General features: G+C 37.6%; 1 protein-coding gene across 1 annotated transcript; it reads left to right on the top strand.

Annotated features, from left to right (window-relative positions):
* Positions 1-547: 547 nt before the first annotated feature.
* LOC147303460 (CD209 antigen-like protein A) lies at positions 548-3194 on the top strand. Its single transcript, XM_086280711.1, has 6 exons — positions 548-624; positions 1028-1138; positions 2095-2172; positions 2381-2532; positions 2632-2756; positions 2985-3194. Exons 1-6 carry the CDS (start codon positions 594-596, stop codon positions 3142-3144), a joined length of 657 nt encoding a protein of 218 aa, XP_086136837.1. The 5' UTR covers positions 548-593; the 3' UTR covers positions 3145-3194.
* The last annotated feature ends 6892 nt before the right edge of the window (positions 3195-10086 follow it).

Genomic DNA, 10086 nt, shown 5'->3' on the forward strand with positions numbered 1-10086 from the left:
TAGGAATATATTAAATGTGTGTATAGTGCTAAACAAGAAAGACAGAAACATGTTTTCAACAACAGCCATAAAATGTACTCTTATTGTTAAACATACAGAAACTACTCTCCTGTTCCACTTTATATATTTTCAAGTGAAATTAAATGAAACCATCAGGGGTTAATGATGAGATCACAGGTAACAAAGTTGATGAGAACCAACAGTGATTTTACAGAGTTAGTCAAGACTGACCAACAGCTTTGTTTTGTGTTTGTTTTTTTCTTTCTTTATAGAAAAATAAAAGATGGCTGAATACCACTGATACAATTTTGAATTTGTCTTGAAATAGATGAGCTGCGCTGTAGATAGACCCTCCTCCCCATCCTTTAAAGTCACCAGGAAGTTTGTTTTTTTTAACAGAGAGCTGTGAAAGGTGTTGTGCTTCATTTCCTTTTGAAAAGCCTGAGGTGAGGGTCGCAGAGGTGAAGCTTGATGCTTAATTTTCTATAGATATTGAAGGAATTGATTAAATGATTAGCACCAGTTTGCTGTTTTGTTATTGTGATTCAGACACAGGTGGACTAACTCTGAAGTCGGGAGCTTGAAGCCTCAGCATGATGAGCCGTCCACAGAAATACATAGAAGGTAAGAACATTAATGGGGTGGTAAATCAACAGGGAGGAGAAAATCTACACTTTTTATGAACAATGCTGTTTTCATAGAACAACGTGTTCTGAAATTAAACAATACTCTTTTAGGTGAAATATCTTAAGTCTGTATTCTGGGTTTTATCACAGAAAAATATAAAAACCTCATTTATGAAGAAAAAGAATAAGAAAGTCAACCATATTGTTATGTAACATAAACTGTGTCATGTTTCTCATTGGTCTAATCCAGCTCTGATTCTCACCTGTTTAAAAAAAAATCATTTTAAACAAGACAAACACAAACACATATCTTTACAGCATTCCTCAACTGCACTACAGTTAGCACTATTTATTAAATGTTTACGTACTTGTGTGTTCACTTTCTGTCTCCTCTGAATCAGGTGAAGCTCTTCACTCCCAACATGCAAAATCAAACAATGCGTTAAAGCTCAGAGTGGCCGTGCTGGTTGTCTGTGTTCTCCTGGTATCGGCTCTCGTGGTAATTTATCTCTGTGAGTTTGTAGTTCTATTCATGTAGCTTTACTGATAAGTGTCTGATCTACTGTAAATTGATTATCAGAATGTTTACTATAAAATTGTGAAGAAAACCTTAACTTGTGACTTTTTAATTAATCTGCATCATATTTAATCCTTTTATTTTAAAATCCAGGCTTCAAGACAAATTTTCCAGAATTTTAATTGAAAAGAAAATAAATTTTAACAGTAATTTAGCTGTTAAAGTCCAGTGAGCTATACAATCACCTGCTTAATCACCTGCATCTTAACCAACACGTGCACTTTATTACAGTTAATTATTTATTTATTTAAGGTTAATAAATCCATAACATTACATAATTTTGAGTTATAACATCATTAATAAATTGGATGTATGGGAAAGTCATTCATAAATGTGTTTTACTCTGAGGTGGAACTATGCATTTTAACACAATGGGTTTTTTTGTAATTCATATGTTAAATATATGTAATTGATTATTTTTATTTGTAACCTATAAATTAAAAATCATAATTAAACTGCAGCTCAGATATTCTTCTTTATGAGTCTTAGTGTGCTGTCACCGTCAGTGGAAGAAGAATATCTGACATTTGTTTTTAAACAAATTAAATATATGACTTTTCAGTATACTACATATATATAACAACTATATTTAATTAGAAATAATCATCATTTTACTATACAGTTCATGAAACAGTTTTTAAATGGTTGTGCTGTGCGTTCAGTTCAGTAGCCATGTTACTCTACTCTCTGTTTATATAGATATATTTTTTACCTGCATGCTACCAAAACCTCCTCAAATGTGATCAAAATTGGGACAAATTTACTGACATAAGAGAAGTTCTAGTAACAAAGATCTTCTCCTTGGCTATAGACTCTGCAACTTAAATGCAAATGAAACCAAAAATGTTACTGACTGATTTGCATTTTTTCTTTTTTGTATTTTTTTATAAGTGTTTGAGCTTTTGAAAACCAGGGAAATGCTCAGAAACCTTGAACTGAAGCAGGTAACTGTAAAAACTGATGTCACAGGTAAGAATATGAGACTCCTGCTTATTGTACTAAACCTTTGTTTGTTTGTGACCTCTGGAATTTAATCACTAACACAAAATATTAGTATTATTAAACTTTGCTCATTGTTTTTTTTTTTCACAACATCCTAAGCAGGAAATATTTTCATACTTACAACCATAAACATGATTTCTTCCACCTGCCTGTCTTTGATGTAATTTCTTCAAAGTTGAACCATATTACAAATGTGAAGATGGCTGGGAGCAACACAGAGGAAAGTGCTATTATTTCTCCACAAGAAAATCATCCTGGGATCAGAGCAAAACTGAATGTAGCACTAAAGGAGGAGGCCTGGTTAAGATAGACAGCAGCGAGGAGCAGGTATTAAACACTGCTGCAGGTTCATGTTCTCACCCTCATGTTTCGTCATCCCAGAACAGAAAGTTTTACAAAATAATTGAATCATTTTTTTTCATTTAGAGTTTCTTGGGGAAAAATGTTCAACAAAAAACGACGGGATATGACGACCTTTTCTGGATCGGCCTGACAGGCTCAGCAGAAGAGGGCAAATGGTTGTGGGTGGACGGCTCACCACTGAACGAAAGGTTTGATTCAATCCAATTACATTATATTATATATTACATTTCATATAGATAGATAGATAGATAGATAGATAGATAGATAGATAGATAGATTCACAATAACAGTCACCTTAAAGGTGCTTTATAGTGTAAGGAAAAGACACTAAGATATCCAACAATCAGACAATCTATTAGCGACATTTGGGTGACCCCGTTTTACTGTGACTGCTCTTTTTGTTCTTCATCCCTTAGGTTGACATTTTGGAAGGATCAAGAGGCAGATGATTTGAGTGGAGAAGATCCCGATGGAGACGACTGTGTGGGGATGGGGCCAATGTATTGGTTTGATAATTCCTGCAAAGTACCACAAAGAAGTATTTGTGAGAAACCGGCTTTGATTCTGTGTGGTTAAATTTCAGTTCAGGAACAACAGTATGAGCAGACGATATGCTGCAAACATTTAAAGACATCCAGAAATGTTTAATGAAAAAAATACTATATACACTGTTTATAATGAAATACATTTTAATAATTATTCTGTGTCTGATTTTCTTATTCATGTATTATGTGCTAAAAGAGCAACATCACCAGCCTTCTGTCATAATTGTGGTTTGATATTTGACCACTCTTTTATGCAGAATTGGTTGACTTAATGTAAATTGGTTGGTTTCATGGTGGTGGCCTTCAACCTCCCGGCAACAGCAAGGGCCGGTGTTTAAGACGGCTGGGGGTGTCCCCAGCGGACCACTGCCGCAATTTCCAGGGAGATTGGATGGGGTCAGAGGATCTGCCCTTTGCCTACACCAGGCAGCTGCACAACACAGTGGCCAGGTGGCTGCAGCCCGGTCCCACAGAGTGAGAAGCTCGTCTGCTGGATATGGCAGTGCTTGTGGAAGGGCTCCTGGCAGACACCGGAATGGGTCCACTGCCACCATCTGGCCTGGATATCATGGTAAAGCGGGCAGAAGACCACAGAGGATGGGCTGTTGGAGCAGCTGAATCAGAATTTAAAGTCCATGATTCATAAATTCATTCACGAGGACAAACGCAATTGGGATGGCTGGTTAGACCCTCTGTTGTTTGCAATGCGGGAGGTTCCCCAGGCCTCCATGGGATTTTCTCCCTTTGAGTTAATGTTTGGCCAGAAGCAGCAAGGGTTGTAGGACCGAATTAAAGAAACCTGGGAGGAAGGTTTAAGCTCAGCAAAAAATGAGACTCAATACCTTGTGGACATGAGAGCAAAGCCACACACTTTGGGGATGTTGTCACAATAAAATTTGCTGCAGGCCCATTCTTGCAAGAATGTCAGCAGCGGCTGTACAACAGAGAGTCTAGACCAGAGGTCTCCAACTCCAGTTCAAGAGAGCTACTGTCCTGCAGCTTTTGGATGCATCCTTGTTACAATACACCTGAATCAAATGAATGGCTTGTTACCAGGCCTTTGCCAAACTTGATGGCATTCCAAAGAGCTAATTCAACCATTTGATTCAGCTTGGTTGGAGTAGGGATGCGTCTAAAAGCTGCAGGACAATAGCTCTCAAGGACTGGAGATGGAGACCCCTGGTCTAAACTGTAGGGTCTGTAGGGCTGTGCCTGTGGGAAATTGTTCAGAGAGAAAACTGTTCAGAGAGAATTGGCTAAAATGCTGAAAATGGGGGTAATAAAAGAGTTACACAGGGCGTGGTGTAGCCCCATAGTTCTTGTGATGAAGAAAAATGGGTCTATACATTTCTATGTCTACTACCGCAAGGTAAATGAGATTTAATGCTTATCCCATTCCCCGGGCCAATAAGCTCATTGACCAGTTAGGCACTGCTATTTTTTTCACAACTCTGGATTTAACCAAGGACTACTGGCAGAGTCCTCTGTCTGTAGAGTCCAAGGGAAAGAAATGAAGCTAATATGGAAAATAAAGCACATTTTTCTACTTCATCAGTACTCTCACTACAATTCTGGATCAAATGAAGGCTTTTCAGTGAGCTTTTAGAAGAACATAATAATAGTGGATTACAATTTCCAGCCTAGAAGTAAATAAATAGGTTCTCAGCATGGGTGATGGGTTTTACTGTAGGAATTAAAAGTCAAGTTTTAAAGGGCCCATTTTTTCCATAAATCTGTATGCACAGCAGATATACAGATTTATGTATGTACAAAAATTTTGAAAGTGCTGAAAATGATTTAGGCATGTTTAAATGCACCGTGCTACCACTGAGAGGTTTTTTACCCCATCCTCCCCAGTCATGGAAAGTTAAGGTTTCACCTGCACTGATGAGAAGAACCAGAGTGGTGATTGTGTGCATTGGGTGTCATGCGACCAGTTTCACGTGCACATTCGAATGCACATGTACAAGAGTGTGCACTGATTAATTGATTTCAATTCTGTTTGGTACTAAAAGACCAAAAATATGGTCCCACTAAAATCTGGCTCAGGGTGGGGCTGCGCAGGGCACACAGCAGGCTCTGGTGGTGGCTGATTCTCAGCACAAGAGAGCAGGCATAGTCTCGAACAAAGACGCTGGCAGTGTGGAGCCCACAGCAGGTGGCAGCGTTGAGAACTCAGCAGACACCAGGAAACAAGCTGACACAGGAGGCTGGGGTGGCACGGCTGAGCTCCCAGTTGATGCAGGAGGCAACACTGGTCCACAGCCCTCAGAGTGCCGGTGGTTGGCTGGAGCCTCAAACTAAGTCTCTGTGTAGGCCATTACATAGTTTCAGTCTCTGGCAGAACCAGGTTAGCAGCACTTCCAACAGCCTCAGAAGTGGAGAGCTTGGGAACATAATAAGCAGTCTTTGTAAGTGAGTCAAGCAAAGCAAATGTAATGACCTTAAGAGTTGAGAGTTTCTCGGTTAGCAGGCTGGGAAACATCAACAGTCTTTCTTTTCATTTTCTCCAGCTTGGGGAGATAATAAGGAGAAAAGTTGTTGTCACTTACCCCAGAGCAGTATTCTGATGCTCCGGAATGGGCCACAGATGGAGCCACAGATTCTGGTAGAGGTGAGAAAGCGCCGTTTCCTTCTCAAATAAGAAGGAGAGGACACTGGAAGAGCAGTGGAGACACAGGAAGAGGAGGTGGCTGACTTTCAATCTTTCCAATTTGACTTCCATTTTTTCCACTGACTTCCAATCATTCACTATGAAAGACAGGAGGTCATGATCACAGAATATATAAAAGAAAAGATTGGTCTCTTCTTGTCTCTTGTGTTGGACTGAGGCCAGACTGGACACCACAGTGACCCACCATCTCATTCTGCCTTAAAAAGTCGTATTAAACAGTTGAACATGCAGTTTTTGACATAACATCACAGAAAACGTAGTTGTATGCCTCCTTGTCAATTACAGTTGCAGAATAGCGCCACTAGGTGGTGCCATCCTCCTTTTGTTGCGTTAGGCTGAAACAAAAAAGGGTGTACTACTAAGAGAAATTAATAGATACATAAGCTATGCCACTATTTATTTTTATTTTATTATTTTCATTATTTATTTATTTTATTTTATTTTTTGATGGGGGTTGATTGAACATTCAGTCCACCCTCAGCAAACAGTCACAGAACATGTTCCCTTGCACTCTCTGCAAGTAGCAAACTTCCCCATAGTACTGGCACTTTTTTTTCCAAGAAGACATTTTATTCAAATGTTCAAGAATGTTTGAAAAATCTTTCAGATAGTTGTAGATTGATGATATGATATCTGTGAGATATAATATTTTGCTTTCTTTGTGACATTTGAGAAGAACTGACAGAATCTGCAGAAAAGAGAAGGTAGTTGTAGATTTATGGCTCACCACTGAACACAAGGTTTAAAGACTGTGAAAATTTACCTAACAAATATTAAATAAGACATATGAAAATACACGGGAACAGTATTTTAGTTAACTTCCCATGGCCCTACAACTGTCTAAACAATAACGGGCCATTAGACCAGCCTCCTTACTCGCCTAAAATGAATACTATAGTGCACCTTCAGGACATTCTGGTTTTGCACATTGGCCAGTATGATCACCCACCCAGTATTCACCATGTGCAATAACATACAGTATCTGCCATGTGGGATCAGATTCCTTAGAGCACAGGTGTTGAAGTCCAGGCCTAGAGGGCCAGTGTCCTGCAGGTTTTAGATGTGTCCTTGATCCAAGACAGCTGATTTAAACGGCTAAATTACCTCCTCAACATGTCTTGAAGTTCTCCAGAAGCCTGTTAATGAACTAATCATTTGATTCAGGTGTGTTGACTTTGGGTGAGATCTAAAACCTGCAGGACGCCGGCCCTCGAGGCCTGGAGTTTGACACCCCTGCCTTAGAGGATCAACAAAGTGGTGACCTCAAAGCCACACAGGGTCCAGGCACTCCTAGCAGTCAAAACTAGACACGCACACTACTGATGTTAAAGGAAGTCGAACTGTGAAACTCCAAACCTCTGATGCCTGCAGTGTGTGTGTGTCTTCCATACTCCATTAAATCTTATCAAATATATACAAAAATATTGTTGTGTTTTTAATGGCTCATAGTGTATTCATTTCCAGAGTTGAAGTTACCAACTTTTACAGTTACTATTTCATCTGTTTAGATAGATAGATAGATAGATAGATAGATAGATAGATATAGTGGCATGTAGAGGAACGTTAGCAAAGAAGCTCCACAGAGTTGGGAGCTTGGTGTTCAACCCTAAGCTGGTAGGGGGAGCTCTTTATTAAAACACTTGCTTGTGCTACAATGTGCTTCAAGGGTCAATGACAGCACAACAGAACTCATTTATGGTACTGCATTCTTTCTATAAAACAATAACTGTCAGTGACTTTGCACCGTAGTATAAACACAACATTAAAGCTAACAGTTAAAAGTAACGTAATGTTTGAGTGTGTGAGTGTGTGTTTTTGTGTGTGTCTAAAAATTCTACTACAAAAACTCTAAACTCTAGCTCTAAAATTGTGCATTTATGTGTGTTTACTTCTCTATGGTGTTTCAAATATTATGATATTTAATAAAACAAATATTATATAATAAGATTAAATTTGTTTTAAAAGACAAATGTACATCAGTGAATTTTTTAAAAAGCAAACAGACAGACAGAGATGGAACAGATGGGTGCAGCAAGTCAGCATCATCAAGGTCTTAAATGACCTCAGTGATGCTGAAAACAGAGGAAATCAAAGTTGTTATTCAAGCTGAACTCCCAACCTTTCAAAGTCAACAGGAAGTTATTTTGCAATCAGTGTTTTGCCATATGAGTTTAAAATGTTCTCTATCTGATCAAATTTAGTCCAACAAAGATGAAACACAAAAGAAAGGAGGGGCTACCTCTTTCTGTGCATATTTAAGATTATGTGATAACTTAACGTGTGGTTAGCTCAGTCAACCATGTTGTTTTCTGATACACAGTGTGTCAGGTTTCCTGTTTTGTTAATGCAGCAGCATTTGACACAACTATCTGATTTACCATAAATAAGAGGAAGAGAATGTTTACAGTAAAATAACTTGGTACTGTGTGCAAACATCATGGCCAACTTATAGTTTCAGTGTTCTGATTAAGTTTAACTGGAAAAAAAATGAAGAAAACCTACAAGACAGATGTTTGTTTTATCAAATATCGGACTTCACGCTGTTTTCCTGCATGCAGCCACAGCCTGCTCAAATGTTTTTGGTTAATACAATACAGTATCAAACATTTTGTCTCTAGTTAAACTCCAAACTCAAACGTTTTTGTGTGACACTTTTCCAAGGTCTGAATTGAACTTGCTGAATGATTGATTATCACTTATTACTTTAACCCCTTTCACGCATAGTGGTTACTACAGTGAACAGCTATTCAAAGGCTGTTTTCTTGTATTTGTGTCAGTATTGATGGTATACTTGCACACACCACTACATTGGACACTGATGTGTCACTCCATACCCTGCCACCCACTCCAAAGGTGATGTTATCCATCTAAGTGGACATGTAAAAAATACACTTTTGAAAAGTTTTTTAAAAAATAAAGTTCAAAAATCTTTTTTTTTTTTCATGCCTAAAGATGAATAAAAATACTTAAGAACAAAATCCTGATTGAGGTCTGATTTCCTGTCTGTTCACCTTTATTGTGTTCAGCTGTGTTTAGTTTCCCTCCTGTTTCCACTTCCCTCATTACTTTGTGTAATTTTGCATTTGTTTGTTGCATGTTACTGTGTTGGTGTCTTTTTTTATCCAGTGCTTTTTTGAATTTTGTTAAGTTTGTGTTCTGAACATTGTCATCCACAATAAAAGCACGTTTTTGGTTAACCCTTTAAAGCCGGTAGGAGCGGGCACACTCTGTTTTGCGTAACTATTTTTAAATCCCGGTAGCTCTGCAACCATGTAAGCTAGTGCAATAATTTTTAACTTATGAGCCTATACTGGTGTTTTTAAAAGTTATGTTTGACTTTCTGTGTCGTTTCTGGGATGCTTAGGACTCATATTGCACTGCTGGAAATAGTTTATTTTGATGCATATGCTGTTTTTTTGCAAATTTGCATTATAATATTTATTTTCGTTTTTCCTGCAGTATATAAAAATTGGCGTATTTCAAAAATAAAACTATGAAGACACTTATAATAAATTTCTTGTGGTAGGAAACTATTTTGTGTAACTTTTTTGTATTTACAGTTTTGAGGGATAAGCCTCTTAAATTTCTCTAACTATATATATATGTTAAAAAAACAAAAACGATTTTAATTTTTTTTGTAGTTTATTGCACTTTTTTGCAATGTATGGAATTACTATGCACTTAATGCAGACATATTATTAAAATTTGGGCTATAATGGTTGTATTGATGTGTAGCAACTTGAAATGCTCCCAAAAATGGCACTGCAGCATGTAAAAATATAATATAAGCTCTGGCGGACTTGGTTAACCCCCAGTCTGTCACTGCAAACTGCATCTGGATCTAATTGTCCTGCATTTTTTGACGAATTAAATTTTACGTTTAATTTTTTGTATCTTCAGATGATTACAAAAAGGAACAGACTTAAAGATACATAAATTAATCTTAATGTAAAGACAGGACTGACAAAAAGTTTGATATGCTCCAGCCACAATGTGTTAGTTCAATAGATCCTGCAAGTAGCTCCTAAAATTATTTGTGAGAAACCAGCAGTGATTGGACATCATCTGTATATGAAACTCAGTTCAAACTATAAAATATGCTAGCTTATTCGCTGAGCTTAATAAGCAGCTTTCATTTTTTTCTGAAAATAATTAAGAGAAGAGCAAGATTTTATAGTGAGTGTTCAGACTCGAGGCGATACCTGCAGGTAGCACAAAGAGATGTTTTTCTACTGGGTGTCGAAGCATTAAATGTAAATAAATAATAAAGAACTTTTTTTTCTGTTGCAGAAACAGAAG

Source organism: Aulonocara sp. 'chitande type north' Nkhata Bay, linkage group LG22, assembly GCF_057382095.1.
Source record: "Aulonocara sp. 'chitande type north' Nkhata Bay isolate Kocher_YH1m ecotype deep benthic linkage group LG22, A_spYH_male_GT1.1, whole genome shotgun sequence".
NCBI classification, from domain to species: domain Eukaryota; kingdom Metazoa; phylum Chordata; class Actinopteri; order Cichliformes; family Cichlidae; genus Aulonocara; species Aulonocara sp. 'chitande type north' Nkhata Bay.